The sequence below is a fragment of the Lactuca virosa genome, chromosome 9, assembly GCF_052849685.1.
Source record: "Lactuca virosa cultivar CGN04683 chromosome 9, Lactuca_virosa_CGN04683_v6, whole genome shotgun sequence".
Lineage (NCBI taxonomy): Eukaryota > Viridiplantae > Streptophyta > Magnoliopsida > Asterales > Asteraceae > Lactuca > Lactuca virosa.
In genome coordinates this window covers 133,665,246-133,685,611 of record NC_136434.1, presented here as the reverse complement: position 1 = coordinate 133,685,611, position 20,366 = coordinate 133,665,246, and the positions used below count along the sequence as shown (strand labels likewise).

At 33.4% G+C, this 20,366-nt stretch overlaps 1 protein-coding gene across 1 annotated transcript; it reads right to left on the bottom strand.

Moving 5' to 3' along the window:
- Positions 1 to 1,341: 1,341 nt before the first annotated feature.
- On the bottom strand, positions 1,342 to 7,288 carry LOC145140780 (glycosyltransferase (DUF604)). Its single transcript, XM_079074168.1, has 3 exons — positions 6,297 to 7,288; positions 2,430 to 2,966; positions 1,342 to 1,575 (listed from the first exon to the last, which is right to left on the bottom strand). Exons 1-3 carry the CDS (start codon positions 7,134 to 7,136, stop codon positions 1,477 to 1,479), a joined length of 1,476 nt encoding a protein of 491 aa, XP_078930294.1. The 5' UTR covers positions 7,137 to 7,288; the 3' UTR covers positions 1,342 to 1,476.
- Positions 7,289 to 20,366: the final 13,078 nt, after the last annotated feature.

Here is a 20,366-nt window from a genome sequence, read left to right as displayed (position 1 = left end):
TATATATGGGTCTAGAAGTATTTATTTATTTGCTAAAAGAAAGAAAGTCAAAAGTCCCAAGTTTGACCAAGTCTTAGGCTAAGCGGAGTGGGGATGTTAAGCCCACTCGCTATGCTTGCTAGCGAGCCATCAACACCGCCCCCTAGCACTCGCTAGGGGGGTCGCTATCCGATCATCGTTACCACTTTGGCGAGAAGAGAGAGAGGGTAAGGGTGGAAGCTGATTGGTGGAGACGGGTGAATTCCTGATCGTGAGAAATCGGAGATGGGTTGGCGACAAGGATCGATGCTGATTGTTGAAGACAGAAGTCGTGATCGATTGCTCATGAGTTCGTGACTCTGATCGTGAACGTGAAGGAGGGAGGCGGATGGGATATACGACTTACGAGCATTAGATTTAGGTTACGGCTGATGGAAATGAAAATATGAAATACAAAATGGTAATACAATAAATTAGGTTTCAAACATCTCTATACCTAATGGACTTGTGAATCCGTTTTTTAGCAGCCCAAAAGTTAAAGAGCCCAAATTTCTTTTTATTATTTATTAGGTAGTCCTATTATAATTTTAATTTTTTAACCATATATAATTTATTTAATCAAAAAAATAAATTTATTTAATATTTGTGTACAACAAATGTTTGTATATTAAAATAAAGTAATTAAATTAAATCAGAAAAAAAAATAAAAATATGGAGTGTCAGGAGTGTCACCACTCCCTACCAAATGTTAAGATTAGATGCTAAATTGCCAAAAAATGAGGTGGCACTCCAAAATCTGACGTGACAAGGTGTTAGGAGTGTTACCGCTCCCCTTAGTCTTAATGTTGACCGATTTTATGGAGTTGAACTGATTTGTTCTTAATTTTGATCGATTCTGATTTCTTGAAATATGCTTGATTTTTCAGAAAAACATCTGAGAACACATTTTACAATATTTACAATATTACCAATTACACAGTCTACAATGTTTCACATCTTTTTATATTGTCTTTTAAAATTAACTGTTTAAATAAAATGTTTTCTTCAGCAGAAAATGATTAACTTAAAAAAATAAGATGTTTATGAGATGTTTATTTAACGGTATCTTTTTTAATGGAAGTCCCTTATACTTCGTTTTCTGACTTTTCTCCCTTTGAGGTCTTCAATGACCAATTTTATTTCAAAATCAGTCCATATCAACAATCTACAGATCCTTCTTTCAAAATATCATCATGGGAAGAACATCCTCACTTATATTTATTCACACACGTTATAAATAGATATATGCAACACATATCATAAACAACACTTAAAAATTTGAAGTAGAAACTAACGCGATATGCATAGTAGACACCATCATCATGTTACTCAACAACTACTAAAATGGTTAAAAGCTTCTATAATCGTGCTATAACAACTTGTACATCACTGCATGAATCACATATTTAACCATTCCAATAATTGGAAAAAAGGACACGTATATAAAGTGTTGACCTTTTAGTTAGTGATAGTCTCTCCATCTTTACAATTTCTAATTTGTACTTTCATGCTATTATACTTCCAACCCATGATTTCACAGCATTGTCTCCTTGGTCCCTGTACATCATACCAATTACCTTATTAGTCCCTCTAAAACAATGTCATTAAACAAAACTTCCAAAACATCCTATTCGGATTTTGTTGCAAGAAAAATCCACTGAGGCTATATCACAAAAAAAATCAACAAGATTTCACACTTGTATCATTTAACTTTCAATTTTGTTTTATTATGGAGAAATTTTGTATTCTTTTGTTCCATTCTTATAAAAAATTGTATTTCATATTAAGCAATAACAAACTTTCAACTTTGTTTGAATGTTGCGGTAATATTAAAATATTAATGGAACAACTGCAAAACTTGATTACTTTTTAGCGACATTGTCCTTTTGATGAGAAAAACCCTAAAACTTGGTTAACATTTTGACAAAATTAATTTAAAAACCTGCCACGTCATATATAAACTTGAATGGTTAAAACCTCTTAAAAACGTGCATGTTAATAGGTGAAAGAAGTGTGAAACTTTATTACAATTTAGTGACATTTTCCCATCAAAATTTGAAGTCTAAATGCAAGAAATAACAAGACACTTTCATTTACTTATGTTTTATAACATCCTACTTTCCTTTTTTATTATATAATTGCATTTTTTAACAAAGTGTTGTACTTTTAAAAATGACTTTGTTAAAACATTCTACTTCGAATGATGACATAGTTGGCGCACTATACTTAAAACCTACCCATTATAGCAGTGGAAATCGATTTATATCCGGATGATATAGCTATAATTGGGTATAAATTTTAAGTACGATGTAATAATAGAAAGAAATGAAAGCATGATGTTATAACAAACAAATAAATAAAAGTACAATGCTATTTCTCGCATATAAATTTTTAAATATATAACCGTTTACCTTGATCCAATAACTAGGATCCATCTTCGATGCCAAAACTACAACCGTCTCAATCGCGTGAGGATAATTTCCCTTTTTACATTTTTTTAATGATCCATCTCTCTCATACGTGGTCACTGTCTCATTTCCATAATCTTGCACATTGGCAATATAGTAAATAGCAGGAAGTTCACACGGGTTGGATGAAACGGGTCGGGTATTGAATGTGAAAGGCCCATCTTTAAAGCTCCGCCATGTGAGGAATGTTTGTAATGGCATTTGGAGCTCGTGGGAAGTCAATATGGAAGGGTATATTTGTATTGTGTAGCCCCATGAGATGGATATAGACCATCGGTGCCACCAAGTGTTGTAGTAGCAAAAAGATTGTTGCATGAGTCGCGGTGGGTCGAACTGATATGTCTGAATGAGGGTCTTTAAGGATTCGAAGTTGGTTCGGTTTGGTAAGAGTGGTTTGATGTAGTCAAGGTGGTGGAGGGATACTAATGGTGTCATGGGATGTGCTGCGAGTAGACCGTATGCGTTTCCTCTAATATCCATCTGCGACAATCAATAAGGGTATAATCGTCATGTCGCAATACGGGTAATGCCTAATATTTAATAAGGCTACAACCGTCATTTCACAAATTAGGTCCGTCTTTGACAGTATATAAGGGTGTAATCATCATTTTGATACCACCACCAATGTGGATTAGTGGTGAATGGTGATCACTTGGGAATTAAGCATTTCAAAAGGAGTTGCCCCGATTTCCAATTCTTATCCAACAGTTTCAACTTTGGGATGACCCGTCGTTCTAAAAAAACAATCTATCATTTTGATAACTAGTGAAGAAAAAACCGACCATTTTCATCAATAAGAGCATACTCGTCATTTCAAAACTAGCGAACAAAAATAGACATTAGAATTATCTTTTTTCATGAACCCATAATATATTATGGTATACGGTATCATCGTATCATCGTACTAAAGTGTTGTTCTTTTTATAACAGGAGATGACCTATATATGTATCCTTTTTTATTTAATTCAAAAATAAAGATATAATAAAGAAAAAAGTTAGGGAAAAATATATTTTCTATTAAATCATTTTTTTCATGAATTTACGCTCTATATATAATTCTTTTATATATATATTTTTAAGGAAATTATTATATTTGGCAAATGCGTTGGGACGAGAAGTCGGTGGAATGTTGTGAGCGTAGAAACTAGAAAGACACGTGTTAGCATCAAATGAATGTGCCTGCAAAGCAGTTGAGAACCACATGACATTTCAACTTCGCATATTTAATGCCTCTCTCGCTCTTTAAAACTAATCATTATACGAAAAGAATGAAAAGAACAAATGTAGATCCCATTATAAAATAAAAATATTATTTTATATAATTATGTTATTTATAAAAAGGAAACTGAAATTGTAGGATAATAAAATCACTTTTTTTTGTAAACATTTAATTACCTTTTTTTTTTTGGTATATGATTAGGGGCTGTGGTGCCACTAATGGCTTCGGCAACGACTGGTTTTTCGGAGACAGTGCAAAAAATTTTGAAAATTTTAGAATCTTTTTTCTACTATCGTGATACTACTAAAATTTCCCGTGACACCCCTATTATTATGAACTTGCGTCCGCCACTATATATGATTCACCTTAAACTCCACAAAACTATTCAAAATCTATCATTTTTGGTCCGAGTATGTGAGAATATTGTTTTTTATGTACACGATTTACCTTTTATCATTTTTGGACACGATTTTGCCATAAAACTATGTCATGGTCACCTTCTTTGGAGAAGATCATCCCCTCACACCTCCACCGTCCACCTCCTACAACAAACACTAACTTCCCTCACCACCATTCGTCACCGTCACCATCACCACTCATCTCAACCATTCACCACCACCACCAACAAGTAACTAATCTAAAAACATTTTTGACTTGCAACAAAATCGAATCAGACCTCCGATCGATTCAAACTCACATTCAACCTACAAATTGATTCAAACTTCCAATCAATTCAAAATCAGAATCCAGCAGTAAAGTTGCATCCTTAAACGAACAAGGTTACTAGTGGCACATGATTCAGGAAGAAAGCAACAAGAGAAGGATATAACGGGTGCGATGGTTTTTGCAAAGTAGTAGGAGAGGAAGAGTATTAGAGAAAGGTGTGAATACTGACAAGAGAAAGGTGTGAACATTGACAAAAGGGATGTTGGTGGTAGTAAGGCTTTGTTTGTGATTACTTTTTAAACTAAAAAGTCCTTTTTCAAAAATGACTTTTTGATTTATGTCTTTTTCCAAAAGAAAATTTTAAAATGTGTTTGTATGAACTTTTGAGGGTGTAAAAGAAAAAAAAACTAAAAGTTACTAAAAGTCACAGATACGTGACGTGGCTTGTTAAACAACTTTTTTTTCTTCTTTTCAAAAAGTTAATTTAAAGGAACTTTTGAAGTTATCAAACAACTTTTTTAAACTTTTGACTGCCAAAAGTCCAAAAAGTCATTTGAAAACGAATGCCGACACCCTCTAAAAGATGTGGTAATGTGTAATCGCAAAGGAGAAAATGTAAAGTGTTTGCTTTGCAATGTTTAAAATAAAAATAGTGTTTTGTTTGTGCTTTCGAATTGTGTTTGATTTTTTTATTTGAGTGAGGCAACTCTATTAAAAACCCACTGTTAAAGCTACTATCAAAGACCTAGTACGAGTAACAATAAAATATACAAATAAAGCTACATTGCTATTCCTCTAAAAACACATACGATCTGTTTTTTCATAAATTTTTTATTCCTGGGGGTCCATTTCCATTAACTTTATAGCTGATTTTCATAAAATAATATCATAACTTAAAAAATAGTTAGTGATGAGGATTGCATTATCAAGATGCATTTAAATTTCTATTTTCAGAAAATATAAGAACACACATAATTATTTTAAATTAATGTAACAAAAATTAAAATTTCCTTCGAGGGTAAGGTAAAGGATCCTTTGACAAAAACGATGATCTTAGCAGCACTCACGACACGTATACCTCTTCAATGGACACCAAATCACTTTAACCTTTATATGATTATCATTTATATGTTTTCGTCTTTTTTGTCTTCACCAGCACATAATAAAAAATTAATATTTCCCACTTTTAGATATTCTTTTAAGATTTTTTATGTAAATTTTAATGCAATGTTTAAAAACCCCGGTTAGTGTAAAAAACATTTTTTTATTTTTTATCTATTAAACTTTATTATATTTTAAGATTTTGTTAATTTAATGTATCGGGGGTTCCATGTGACAGGATTACAGAATTCTGGTGCTGTTGTTACATTAATGTTTCGTAACCTTATAATCTAACAAACTAGTTATACTGCCTGCATAGAATTAAAAATAATTACATATCATTATTAATTTAAATTATAAAGATTATGTTGTAATAGTAATTGCATTTTCTGAAAATTAGTGGTATTACATGTTCCAAAAAATTGGGGCAATTTTTATGATTATTAGTTATAGTTTTTAAAAATTATTAATGACTTGAAATCATTTACATCCAAATAAATTATGTAATTGGTTTACTTAGGTTATCCAGCTACTACACTTTCTTCGTTTACCCAGCTACCTAATATTCATTAACTAAAATCAAAAAAATATAATAATTTTAATATATATATATATATATATATATATATATATATATATATATATATATATATATATATATATATAACATTTTCTTGAAATTTTTAATTAAGTTATGTAATTCGTTTGGTTTTTTAAAATTTTAAAATGGAAGTGATTTTAATTTTCGTACACACATACAGTAAAAGTAACAACAAAAAGGTAATGACAATTACCAAAATAACCTCCATGAGTAGTAAAATTACCTGGTGAAACCCTCGTTCTTTGGTGAGTGAAACACCAATTTCGCTAACACAGGCCCACACCCTTTGATCAGAACCATAGAAGTAACGGTAACGATCAAGACACCCGTCGAAAATCCGTGCCAGCTCCACCGCCAACGGATAACTCACGGCGAACCCACCACCGCCAAACGCCATGTCGTACGAATGCATCACGTCCTGCTCTACACTCTCTGAACTCCCGCCAACATAATACATCTGCCGGTGATCGTACTTCGATAACACCGATACTAAATTCTCGCCGAAAAACACCGTATCATCGTCGCCCATTACGAACCACCTCACCTCCGGTAACCGGAGCTTGAACGACTCCAACACAATCCGGGCTATCCGAACGGCTGGGCTTGACCCGGCATTGTTCAAATGGGTCAGGGGTTCTGAGACTTTGTAAGGAGGAGAGTTAGGTTTGGAGAAGAGTTTCGGGTCGGGTTGTTCGTCTAACCAGACGTACCCTCGGGTTACGTTCGGTTGCCACCAGAGCTCCGAGTAGTGCCGGCGGTCCCTCCATGTTCGTACTGATCCACCGATACCGAAAAGTATGTGTGAGATTTTTGTAGGGTGTTCGGAATCTTGGGGAGAAGAATCTGGTGATTCTGCGGTTGTTTCGGGGGTGTTATGGTATTTAGGATGGAGACGGCAGCCGGGAGCGGCGGACCACCGTGATGGTTGGAAGCGGAAGGCGGAGAAGGAGACGAAGGTGATCGAAGTAACCACAAAAACAAAGAGCGTTAGTTTTAACGATTTGGTTATGGCTTCACTGTTTTTGTAATGGAATACATTTGTGATTTCTCGAATATGGGTCATAATCTCGTTGGAAAAACTCCGATGTTCCTAGTACAATCGAAACAAACAACGATGTGGTTTAAGATTTCTTAAGATTTTGGGATTTCGTTGTTATCAGTTTGGCCTTAATGGGGGTTTATGAGTGTAGGAAGCAGGTCTAGAAATCGTGTGGAAGAACAGGAAACCTTAAAAATAAGATCAACAAAAAGTGGGAAGTAGATTGTGACGGTGGACACGTGTCTTTGTGTGAATGATTTGGGGTAGGTTTGGTACTTAATCACTTTTTTGAACCCACAGACACTGTCGCTTAAATATAAAAACCAAATGCAAATAGAATCGGAGTTATTCATGAATGTTTGAAATGACTATATTAAGTTACCAGGCTCTTTTCACCGTATAGTTAATGCTTTTGGAACGCATTTTTTCACATTTTTTCAAAGAGTTTTTCATTATGCTGATAAGGGTGCCCAAAAAATGTATGTGATATATATGTTTTTTTTTTTTTTTTTTTTTTTTTTTTTTTTTTTTTAAGATTTTAGAATATAAGTCTCGCATTAGGGGCCAAAAGCTCCTATATAACCCACTGTATCAACTTTTCAACAAGGAAGTGGGATGCATGATTAGAAAATTTAACGGCTAATTCAAGTGATTTCAAATCCGTAAACCCAACATAAAAAACCTTTCACGTATTCTCTGCTGTTTCAAAGCGTCTTTCGGATTGAAAGTTAATTTCTTCAAGTCTAAGGTTACTGGCATTGGAGTATTGGAGTAGGCTCGATTTTTGAGATGTGTTTTATGTTCCTTTCCCATTCAATATCTTGGTGTTTCCGTTGGAGCCAACATGAACCTTCTTAAGAATTGAAAACCGGTTATTGACAGATTTCACGCTAAACTTTCTTTTCGGAAAGCTAATGCTCTCTTTCGGGGGTTGTCTCACCCTTGTCAATAGTGGCGGAGTCAGAGTCAAAGTAAAGGGTATCCCAACAGGGGCGGACGTAGAAATTTACAGCAGTAGTGGCATCAATTTTTTTACTCAACATATACTATTAGTTGCACATATTTTTTTAATGGTTGTATCCAAGGTTGTTAAGATCGAGATTTTACCTTGATCATTTTTCGCTTTGTAAAATCGTAATCATAAGATCAAATCGAGATCGTAAAATCATATCTAATAAACAATAATTGTAATTATATAGTTTAAAGAGTTGCATATTTAAAAAATCCAAAACAATACATTACGTTAAAAAAATTATTAGTTATTATAATAATATTTAGTTTTAGCCATTCATTTGTAAATAGTTAGCCATTAAGTTGTAACTAGTTATAATAAAAATAGATTTTTAATAGTCTAATTTTTTGAAAGATTATAAACCTAGTGACACTTTAAAACCTATAGAATTAACCATGACCTTTTTACCATTGTTGTCCCTATACACTCTTTTACACCTCAAACAAAAAAGCTCATGTAATACTTATAGCCCAAAAACGTTTTTAACCTAAATAGTCATTTAGGTCTATCTCAATCTATCTTCCTAAACACTCAGTCGCTCACTCCATGGTCAAGCATACATTAGACTACACAAAGCAAATGACGAAGAGATCGCATGCGATATAGTATCACTAATCACATATTCGCATACAGCAAACGAAGGAAATACGACCTTGGTTTCACCTTTATACGAACTTCTTCATTTTTTTACATTTTTACATTTAAAACGAAATTTTTCGAAAAAAATTTTATAGTACTGAAAAAAAAAATTCAGGGGCATCGCGAGCTACCCCCGACTCTACATTGGATCTGCCCCTGCTTGTCAAGGCTGTTTTGGGCAGCCTTCCTACTTATTATCTCTCCCTTTTTAAATCTCCTATTGGTGTGATCGATTCTCTAGCGAAAATTAGAAAAAAGTTTCGTTGGGGAGGTGTTGAGGAGAATAATAAAATTCATTAGGTTTCCTAGGATAATGTTATCGCTCCAAAGGATAAAGGTGGGCTTGGGGTGGGATCGATTTATGCTCTCAAATATTGGGCTCATTGTGAAATGGTGGTGGGGGTTAAAGTTGCACCCAGATTCTCTATGGGCCAAGGTGATTGCTGGAATAAATAAACTCATGGCAAATCTGTTGATCATCTTTCTAGAAAATCCAATACTGGTGTGTGGAACAACATTGCAAATGCAACCAAAGACTTTCAGAAATTCAACCTTGACTTCCATTCCATCTTCTCTTACTCTCCCAATTCTTTGGTATTGGATTAGGTGTCTAAGTCAATAACTAAATTAGTATAATCTTGAATTATTAACAAAGTCCTTTTTGGGTTCCCCCAAACCTAGTAATTGACTAGATTGCTATTTGGAGAGAGAGAGAGAGAGAAAGAAAGAGACTGAATTATTAATTTATTATATAGTTAATAAATTAATTAGAAATCAAAATAAACGATTTATTAATATATTATGAGAATAATATATTAATTACAAATAGTATTGCTTAATAATAATTAATCAAAAATTAATTGGAATTAATTTTGGGGTTAATTGGATTAATTAAAAGTGGAAGGACTAAAGGTGACAATATTCAAAAGTTGAACATTGACCAATTCTAGAACCTCCCTAGGAGGAGAGACGAAATTCTAGTTGTTTATAGGGTTTCTAGAACTTTTCTTGGGCTCCAAGGAAACTCGGATGCCTTAGGAGGAAAACAAAAGGGATAAGGCTTATCTAAGGAAACTACCTTATCCTTAGCCTCCTTATCACCTATACAACCCCTCCTAAGGGTTCACAATTTCGTTCATCCCTTCTACAAGAGGTAGAAACGTAAAGCCTTCCTCCTCTCCTCCTCTCATCTTTAGCCTCCAATTTGCTAGGGTTTGGGTGTGAGCCATTAGATGCACGAGACTTATGGTGATTGCTTTCTGAAGACCAACAATGAAGGATTACTAGTTTATTTGAAATAATAAACTAAGGTAAATATTTTCTATTAACCCTTTAATAATTTCGAACATATCAATGTAATTCTAGGGTTTTTGATATTCAATAGTTATTTGCAAATCATAGTGAGAAGATAGATCCTTTAGGGTGCATGTGAACTTAGGGTTTATGTTTTTCTGCCAAAAATAGTTTTTTTGTAACATAAAAAACCCATCAGTGGTATCAGAGACATTGTTCTCATTGATCTTTCACAAAGTTGAATAGATCAAAATTATGGTTAATAGAAACTAAACCCTAATGGAGGCATTTTCGAAAATTGTTTGGGTTCTTGAAACCGTAGCCTCCATCCTTAGCTTTTTTGTTTTTTTACAACGGTTTTAGAAACCCTAGCCTCCTCCCTATTTCCGATTACTTAGAGGGCAAGTTAGGTTTCCTTATTTGATAATTATTATTTTAATTAGTTAAAATAGAATAATTAAAATTGGATAAACCCAATCCCTTAATTTTCGAAAATTTTGTAGGGGTTGGATTAAGATTAAATTTAAATTATTTGATTATTAGTTAATAGTAAATAATTATTTAATCCTCATGAGATTTAAATTAATTTAATTAATTGATAATTAAAAGATAAAGATTAAATCTTAATTGCTTAATTTTAAATTAAATTAATTTTTTATTAATTTCGAAAATTTAAATTTAAATATAGTATTTTAGAAAAGTTTTAAAATACACCTTATACTATATATAATTAAAAGATTAATATATTATATGTATAAGAAAAGTCATTCAAATCGCTAATACGCCTCATTCACGAAACCATGCTATAAATAGTGTGTAAGGAAGCGACTTATAAAATGGTCGTTGAATGGGTGTCCACTCTCACCCACCGTTCTCCTGTGTGGTGGAGGGTTGTTAGCCGAACAAATTTGATAGGATATAATCTCATTAATAAGTATAATGATATAAAGTAACTAAACTATTTTTAAAATTCAACTTTTAGTTACTTTAGGAAAATGTGAAAAGCATGCTAATCCATGAAAACGCACATCATGCTTTATATGTCGTTAGTGGAGCGTGTGTGGTTAACCGACACACTAATAGGGACTATAAAGAGTGATGATGGACATATTGAAAATTATCATTGTTGATGGAGTGTGTGTAGTTTCCTGGGACATCAATGTGAGATGATAAATGACATCAGGTTGTCAAGCGGGTTTGCATGATTATTCACATCTCGTTTGTGATCCTCGGCATCCCAGTCACAAAAGCGAGAGCATAATCCGAGATAAAACATGCCAATGATAAGAATCAATGAATCTCAAAAGATCTAGGAATTTCATAAGATTGGAATTGGTAAAAGCCTTACCTACCAAAAATATATTCGAATTTGATTACGACATCCCTCTTCAAAGTTCGAATCGAAAATATGGATCCTAGCCTTAATTTAAATTTATGGGTTAATAATTAATGATTAAAATCAACTAACTTGAATTCTCCTTTTCTCCTATTTTCAAAATATCTTATAGAAATGGTCTTCCTCATTCTTAAGGAAATAGTTTTCCTTAGTCTTCTAGAGATGGTCTTCCAATTTCAAGTCAAGGTGAAATTGTTTTCCTTTCCTTAGGAAATGATGGAACTAGACATCATCTTTCTTCAACCTCCTCCTCTTGTGAATCTACCAACGTCATGTTTTCCTCAAGTTGAAAGATACGAGACTACTCAATCCCTATTGGCATATAAACATCAAGATGAAAACCATGTGTGTACACATGTTCTGAAAAGAAATCGTACATTGACAAGTTAGATAGAATGGGTTTCGTTTTCCTAAGGAAGCAAGCCATTGATTTGGTTCTTCACTCGCTTCCAAATTCATATGATCAATTCATTGAGAACTTTTATATGAGGAATATCGACGTGACCCTAATTGATTTGACCCAAATGTTGTTTGTTACTGAAACATAAATACTTAAGAGCGCATCTAAAGCAGAGATGCTTATTAGGTCTAGTTCTAAGGTTTATATGGACATTGACATTAGTAACAATGGTGGTCCAGAAAAGATTTCTCTTCCCAATGGAAATGGGCCGTCCAAGATCAAACTGTTTGATCATATGGTAAAGAGAAATGGTTAGTTTTGGGATTGTTCCATGTGTTGAACCCAAAGAGTCCATTTGTTTTTCAACCAAGAGAAGGGACATTGGAAACAAAGTTGCCCAAAATACATGAAAGATCTTAGAGATAGTAAAGTCAAGTTGTGTGACTCTATTTCAAGTACATCCATTATCTGACTCTAGTGTTTTATAGGTTTCTATTTATAGACTATTAATACATGATGTGATGATCACATTTAGATAGTATTAAAGGAGATAAGAGAAAGAAGGAAACTTGAGCAAGGTGAGCTAAATCTAATCATGAGAAATGTACTTTAGTCACATGGTTCGAAGATCAGAGTTTGGAGCTACTACTAAGGAGTTGGTATAATTTAATAGATTGCTATTACTCTTAGGAGATGTATATAAACATAGTTTTTCATTTTATGCGTTGTAAGGACAAATTCTAATTTTTCGTTTATTTTCAATAAAAATGAAATTTTGGTTTATCCGGTTGCCCTATTTTATATATTTCTTTGCAATGACATTTATGAAAGTGTTGATTACATTTCTAATATTAGCAATATTAATTGTGGATTTGATTCTTGTAATATCACTTATGGTATTGTCATACTTGACCAAGTGAAAACAAATCTCATCACCAACTGGACAGATACCTGGTGTTGTACAAGTCGTATTGTATAGTATATAAGAATCTTGTTCATTGGAAAATTATGACTAATTCATTGATCACATATTTATGTGAGTCAAGTGAAAGGACTAATGGATCTAGTACATGTTGATATGGACTATTCAAATCCACCATAAAGGACAATAACTCTATTCGTCATGATTTACTGATGTTTCAGTAAATATGGTTGTGTTTATAATATTAAGCATAATTCTGATACTTTGAAAAGATGTAAAGAGTAGCAGAAAGAATAAGAAAATCTATTAGGTAGAAAGATAAAAGATTCTCAAATCTGAAAAGAAATGAGAATACTTTAGTATCATGTTTTATGATCATTCTAAAATTTTGGAACTATATCACAATTGATCCTCGAAGAACATCTTAGTGCAATTGTATGACTAACAAGAGGAATCATATATTGTTGAAATGGTTCAATCAAGAGATGAGTCATACTTTGTTTCCAATCAAGTTTTAGATCCATGCTACAGTTACTACAAATCATATCTTGAAACTCATTTCAAAATAAGAATGTTGAAAAGACCTCCATATATGCGGAGTAAAAATGTTTTTCTTACTATAACACATATAGAATTGGAGTTGTGATGTTTTTCGTTAATCGAGAAATAAAGGATAAACTGAGACGTATTCTGTGAAGTGTTTTCTTGTCAGTAATCCACGCAAAATTTTGAATATTTGTTTTATCTCGTCAAGGAATGTTCCTTGAGATAAAAGTCATATGTCAAGAAGTCAGTGGGAGTTGTATTGATCTTAAGAGTTTCAAGAGTCAACCGACAATGAACCTTTTAGTTATCACTAGCATACGATCTAAGGTTGATAGCCTATTGTGTTTAGTTAACACATTCTTATTTATGTGTACTTCTAGTTGAGTTGGCAATGCTAATAACTTCAAAAGCAAAAGGCACGTTGGTCGGTGAATGTGAATTGATCAATATGGATGAGTTGTTAACAACATGGAAGCATTGGCAGGCCCTTGTGCTACCAGAGGGCAGAAATTTAGAATAAGCGAATTTTAGTCCATGAAAGGAAAGCTAAATTTGAATTTGGTTTTGTCTTAAACCTTGGCTTATGATTGTAGGTTGGAAATGGTAGATTCACATGAATGGGAACATATGCACCATAAAATCTAGGTGACAAATTTTTCGCTCTAATTCATGAGAATGATTATGAGGAAACATTTTCGCTAGTAGATTTTAAAGGATCTGATAAAGATCAATATGGATATTGGCTATGTTAATTGCATTCTAAAATTCATAATATGATTACGACATCCCTTTTCATATTTTGAATTATGAGAAATGGCAAGGAATTTTTTGAACTTTCAAAGACTTATAGTTAGAAGTTATGAAAGGTTTTAAACACACACATATGCTATCCAATGAAGGTGTATAAGCTTAAGAAGTCTAGTTGAAGACTTATCAAAGCATTGCGTAACAAATACCTATGCTTTAGTAAGAAAGTCAAGAGTATTGATTTCTTGAAGTCCAGTTGATTTATGGGTATATGTCAGAGCTAATGGGATCATAACTGTTATGCCAGTATTGCATGTTTACAATACTGTTCGTAGGGAACAAAGTTTTCAATTTGCAAAATTGCAAAGTTTAGGAATCGTTTCGCTATGATAGACTTAAAGGAGAGGACACTCATACTTTGTTTCGAATCTAAAGGATTAGATCGTATAGTTTAATAGAACTTAGTTATAGACATATGTGAATATCATGTTGAAATGGCTCAACATAAGAAATTCCATATATGAAATTATAATAGCAAGAGATTGAACATATATCAGATATAATGAATCGAGCCCCATATGCTTCGAATATAGGATCGATTACATATGCTGTAACATTCACTTATTCTGATTTTTCCAAATGCCTTGAGCATTGAGAGGAAAAGGATTAGAATTATTTTATGTAACTATAGTTGTTAAACAACTATCAAGAACATTCTGAGGTTTACTCTAGATTGGTTGCTTGTGGACAGTTGGAAGTATGGTATTGTTTCGAAGGACCATAGTCACATGTTTTAGATTGAGATGATTCTTGGTCAAAATTGATGGTCGTATAGGAATATGGAAATGTTTCCATAATGGGAGTTGATTATTAAATCTACATGTGAGTTGGAAACTTTAATGCAAGAGAAGTGTTCAAGGAGCATACCTTGAATTTGAACCTTCGTTATCACGAAATTGTTTCTAGTAACAAAGCTCAAATGGAACATTCTATAATATCGTTGGCTCAGTCTCTGTGACTTTGAAGCCTCGACATCACAGAAGGTCGATGCATGAAATATTGGAATTCCAATACATTTTAGACAGTGAAAAGTATTTGGAATTGTGAAATGAGTATCATTGGAATAGTGTCCAATCGATTTGTTCACAAAGGACCATAGAGAGACATAGTATGCATGTTCATAAGATGGAATGAATGATGTTATTTAATTCAAGTGATTAGTTGATTATTCGAAACATTATACAATGAATAATGTCATAGTTATTATGGTGATTAAATTATAGAGATTATTTATATTCAATAGGGTTGAGACCATTGGTAATTAGTTTATTATTGTGCTTCACTTTGCATTTTCACTTCCTGGATGATTTAATTATTCGAAATTCCATAGTCGTTCATGATTTTAGAAGTAAGTAGTGAATTAAGGTTGTCATGAATTGAATTTTAGATTCTCTATGGTGATTAGATATTGCAATGGTTGCTACAATATTCATGAGTACTTAAAAATGGAGATCTTGAGTATTGGATAAACACACGCTCATAGAATTACTTCATCGATTATATCACGAGTAATTTTGAGACGATAATACCTTATATTCTTGAAATGGAGATATATGAGTTATAATTTACATGTCGGTTGTGCATTGGTGTTACGTAAGTACATCAGTAACGTGATGTTATAAAACGTAGTGTCATGCATGATTTGGTGAGTAAAAGATACAAGCATATGAGTCCAAATTTATTCGTTCCTTTTTCCCTAACAAGAAAAGCGATATCGTTGCGCCCCTCGATGATTTGATGTCGACATCTGAAGTGCTTGTCCGAGCCCGGACTGAATTGATGTGTTCTATTAGTAGTCTGAATTCAGTCGTCATAAATCGCGAAATCGAGAAACAGAGTTTTGGACAATGAGATTGATTTCAATCCATGTCTCATATCCATATGATATCTAGAATAATGGAGGAATATTTGATCACTTATCTAAAGGACAAATATCTGATCGGACTAGAGTTCGGCGGTTGCTTAGGAAAGCACCCTTTGCTGTTTAATTTAGAAGTTATACCAATAATTTAGTTTTAGACTTATCCAAGTGGGAGACTGTTGGATTAGATGTCTAATACAATAACCAAATTAGTATAATCTTGATTTATTAGCAAAGTCCTTTTAGTTTGCCCTCAAACCTAGTAATTGATTGGATTGTTATTTGGAGAGAGAGACTCAATTATTAATTTATTATATAGTTAATAAATTAATTAGAAATAAAAAATAAATGATTTATTAATATATTATGAGAATAATATATTAATTAGAAATAGTATTGTTTAATTAAGAATTAATCAGAAATTAGTTGGAATTAATTTTGGGGTTAATTGGATTAATTAAAAGGAGAAGGACTAAAGGTGACATTGTTCAAAAGTTGAACATTGACCAATTCTAGAACCTCCCTAGGAGGAGGGACGAAATTCTAGTTGGTTATAGGGTTTCTAGATGGTCTCTATAGCTTTTCTCGGGCTCCAAGGAAATTTGGATGCCTTATGGGGAAAGCAAAAGGGATAAGGCTTATATAAGGAAACTGCATTATCCTTAGCCTCCCTATCACCTATATAAACCCTCCTAAGGGTTCAAAATTTCGTTCATCCCTTCTACAAGAGGTAGAAACGTAAATCCTTCCTCCTCTCCTCTCTCCTCTTTAGCCTCCAACTTGTTAGGGTTTGGGTGTGAGCCGTTAGAGGCACATGACTTCTGGTGCTTTCTTTCTGAAGACCAACAAGGAAGGATTACTAGTTTATTTGCAATAATAAACTAAGGTAAATATTTTCTAACAACTCTTTAGTAATTTCGAAAATAGCAATGTAGTTCTAGGGTTCTTGATATTCAATAGTTGTTTGCAAATCATAGTGAGAACATAGATCCTTTAGGATGCATGTGAAGTTAAGTTTATGTTTTTCCACCAAATATAGAGTTTTTGAAACATAGAAAACCCATCATTTGGTTTAAAATCGTAATAGGTGGAGTTGCTTACTCTCTACTGATGGCAGGTATACAATTGATGTTTTGAGGGCTAAAATTGATCACAACCATTCTCTTCTTAATAGTTCTAATTTAACTTGGTACAAAGACACTCCCTTTAATGTTTCTTGTTTTTTTAGAGTCTCTCTCGGTCGTATTCCCTCATCAGCTTCTCTTTCTCATCATGGAGTTCCTTTAGCTTCGACTACCTATAGTTACTGTAGGGACTCTTCTAAAAACGCAGAACATATCCTCATCATTTGTTCTTTTTCAGTGAATGTTAGAAACTGAATTTGGCAATGGCGTGGCAATACTCAGTTTTCTAGTTTTCTCCTTCGAGTGTTGAGGATCTTCTTTCGTTTGTTGCCAACTGGGGAAGAATCCCAAAATGCGAATGATTTTTAATGTGAGCTATCATGGCTTGATATGGAGTCTGTGGAAATCTAGAAACGAGAGAGTGTTTAAGCAATGCCTTATGTCCCGTGCTCATGTTACTAATAATATTTTATCGTCGGTTTTCTTTTGGTTAAAATGCAGGGGTAATTTGGAAATTCGTAAGTTGGCTACTTGGTGTATTTATCATTTCCATTGCCTGTAACTCTGTTTTTTGTTGCACCATTTCGCTCCCTCTAGCTGCTTCCAACGATGTGAGTCTTTTTTAATGCATTTGTCGTTTACAAAAAAAAAATATGCAGGGTAGGAATCCGAATCATTTTCTTGAAATGGAACGATAATAACATCTCCCAACAGTTGATATTCATATAATGCAAGGCTTCAAAAACAAAATCAAATTGGAGTAGGCTTGGTCATTAGACTTAAGTGAGTGGTGTCATGTTTGTCACTACGTTATATCAATCTTTTGACATCCACCTCACTCTCATATCATTTTTATTAACATGCATGGCATACATGTGAGTTAAGATTGACTTTTTTAAATTTGAACTATATATTATATAAAAAAGGTTCATTAAAATAAAATAGAAACTCACAACACATAAAGAAAATACATAACAACACAACTAATACTTAAAAAACAAAGATTCAAACATAAAATTAAAAGCTAAAGAAAGGTGTCTTCCAAAATTTGGTGGTCGAATTCATCTGTAGGTGGCATATTCTAATCAATATTATTAAGCGTCCAAAGATGATCGATCAAATCATGACGAAGATCGTTATGGATTTCCGTTTTGTGCATTATCGCACGTCATCACATATATTCATCATCACCAATTTCTAGTGGTCGTGTCTCCAAAATGACTTCATGCTTGTCGTACTCACATATCTCGATTCCTTCATCTTCTAGTATCATATTATGTTATATGATACATGTGTACATAACCTTCACCATCTTTATCTTATCATGAAAAAATTAACATATTTCTAAGTATTTTTCAACCTTTTTTAAGAGCTCCAAATGCTCGTTCCACAGATTTCCTAGCTTTTTCTTGAGGTTTCTTGAATCCCACTATTCTATTATCATCGGGACAAGATAAAGTTTTAACAAAAATTGAACGCTCGTGATTGATCCCATCCACAAGATAGTAGTTGAATCTATATTACCTTCCTTGTAATTCAAATGAGGAATCTGGTGCAGTACCATCATACATCTTGTTGAATATTGTTGGATTGTTCAGAACATTATTGTCATTAAGAGAACCTGCACTACCAAAGAAGGCATGTTAAATCCACAAATCCTATGAGGCTACAACTTCAAGTATAACCGAAAGATAGCCACGTTCACCATGTTTATATTTCCTATGATATGCAACTAGTCAATTTGCCTATTTCCATTGCATGTAGTCCAAGCTTTCTAACATTCCAGGGAAGCCATGCACATTTACGTAATGATCATACAACTATTTTATGTCATTGGAAGTAGGTTAACACAAATAATGTGGACTGTACAACCTCGTCACATACTTTGAAAATTTATGAGACTTTCACGTGTAGTACGCGCAGACATCTTAAAACTCTCATCTAGTGCATCAGGTAGGGTGTCATATGCTAACATAAGATGTTAGGTTGTGTATTTCTCTGAAGGATGAAGTCTTATTATATCTCTCACATATGCACGTTGTTTGATAAATCTACACATTATCGTTACGTCGTGTCTATATGTTAAACCAAATGGTTGTGCATTCTAAACCAGTGTCAGATATAGTAACCTTGAAAAATAGCATGTTTATTAAAATAATCATGCATTAGAAGTTGGTGGGCAGATTCACGATCCCTTTGTATATATGTTCTTCCTCTTCACTGCACATTTCTCACTTCTTTAAATAATTCTTCTTGTAGCGATATAGCAACGATGATTGCGGCTTGTAGCAAGTAATCTAACTCTCCGGAAGAGGGATATATGATGATGATGAATTTTTTTAGAAAGGAATGATTTTTCGTGGTGTAAAATGTGGTGGGATTGGGTTAGTATTTATGGTGGTTTAAAATTAAAAAAAAATAACCTTTAAATTCTTTCACTATCTTCTCTCTCATCAACATTCAAATGTTGTTTAACCTTCAAGAGCTCGGCATGCTGCCATGGGGGCGGTGTGTTTGTCACCCTTTTGTTAAGTCACTGCCTTGATCCTTAACCACTTTTTGAACCTAGATTTTGTCGCTTAAAAGAAAAAACGAAATGAAAATAAAGTTGGAGTTATTCATTAAATGTCTAAAATGACTATATTAATTTACCAAGCTCTTTTTGTTGGAAATAGTGTCCAAGGTCACTAAATGTTTTGGCAATATTTATAATAATGGCAATGTCCTTTTAGGTTGGCCTCGTGACCCAAATAGCATAAGGACATTGAGATAAATAAGTTGTTAATTTAATAAGGAGTTAATAAATTAATTAGAAACTATTTTGGGTAATTAATTAAAGGGACTAAAGAATATTTAATCAAATGGATTAATTGGAATATTCCAGAAGCAATTAGATGTACATGGGTGGACGGTTTTTGTGTATCCCATGATAGAGATATGGTTGATTTGAATCAGATAAACATTAACCCTAGAGTTTGAATCCTTATAGGATTCTATCCGCAACCAATAAATAGACTGCTAGGGGTAAACCCTAGAGCCACTTATTCCCTCCTAAAATTCGTCCATACTATCTCTCTCTCTCTCTCTCTCTATCTCTCTCCCCACACCTATCCATTCACAAAGTCTCACCCTCCCTCTTAAGGGTTGGAGATTTTCGTATAAACCCTAGTTTAGGTTTCTTCGTTTTTGCTTTTGGTGTTGTGGGTATGATTCCATTAGAGGGGTGATACATTTGATATGTCATCCATATCAAC

Coding starts and splice junctions, on each gene's coding strand:
- LOC145140780 (XM_079074168.1), bottom strand. CDS start 7,136: ATGACCCATATTCGAGAAATCACAAATGTATTCCATTACAAAAACAGT. Junction 2,967..6,296: donor AAGAACGAGGGTTTCACCAG/GTAATTTTACTA, acceptor TGATTGTCGCAG/ATGGATATTAGAGGAAACGC. Junction 1,576..2,429: donor ATCCTAGTTATTGGATCAAG/GTAAACGGTTAT, acceptor TATGATGTACAG/GGACCAAGGAGACAATGCTG.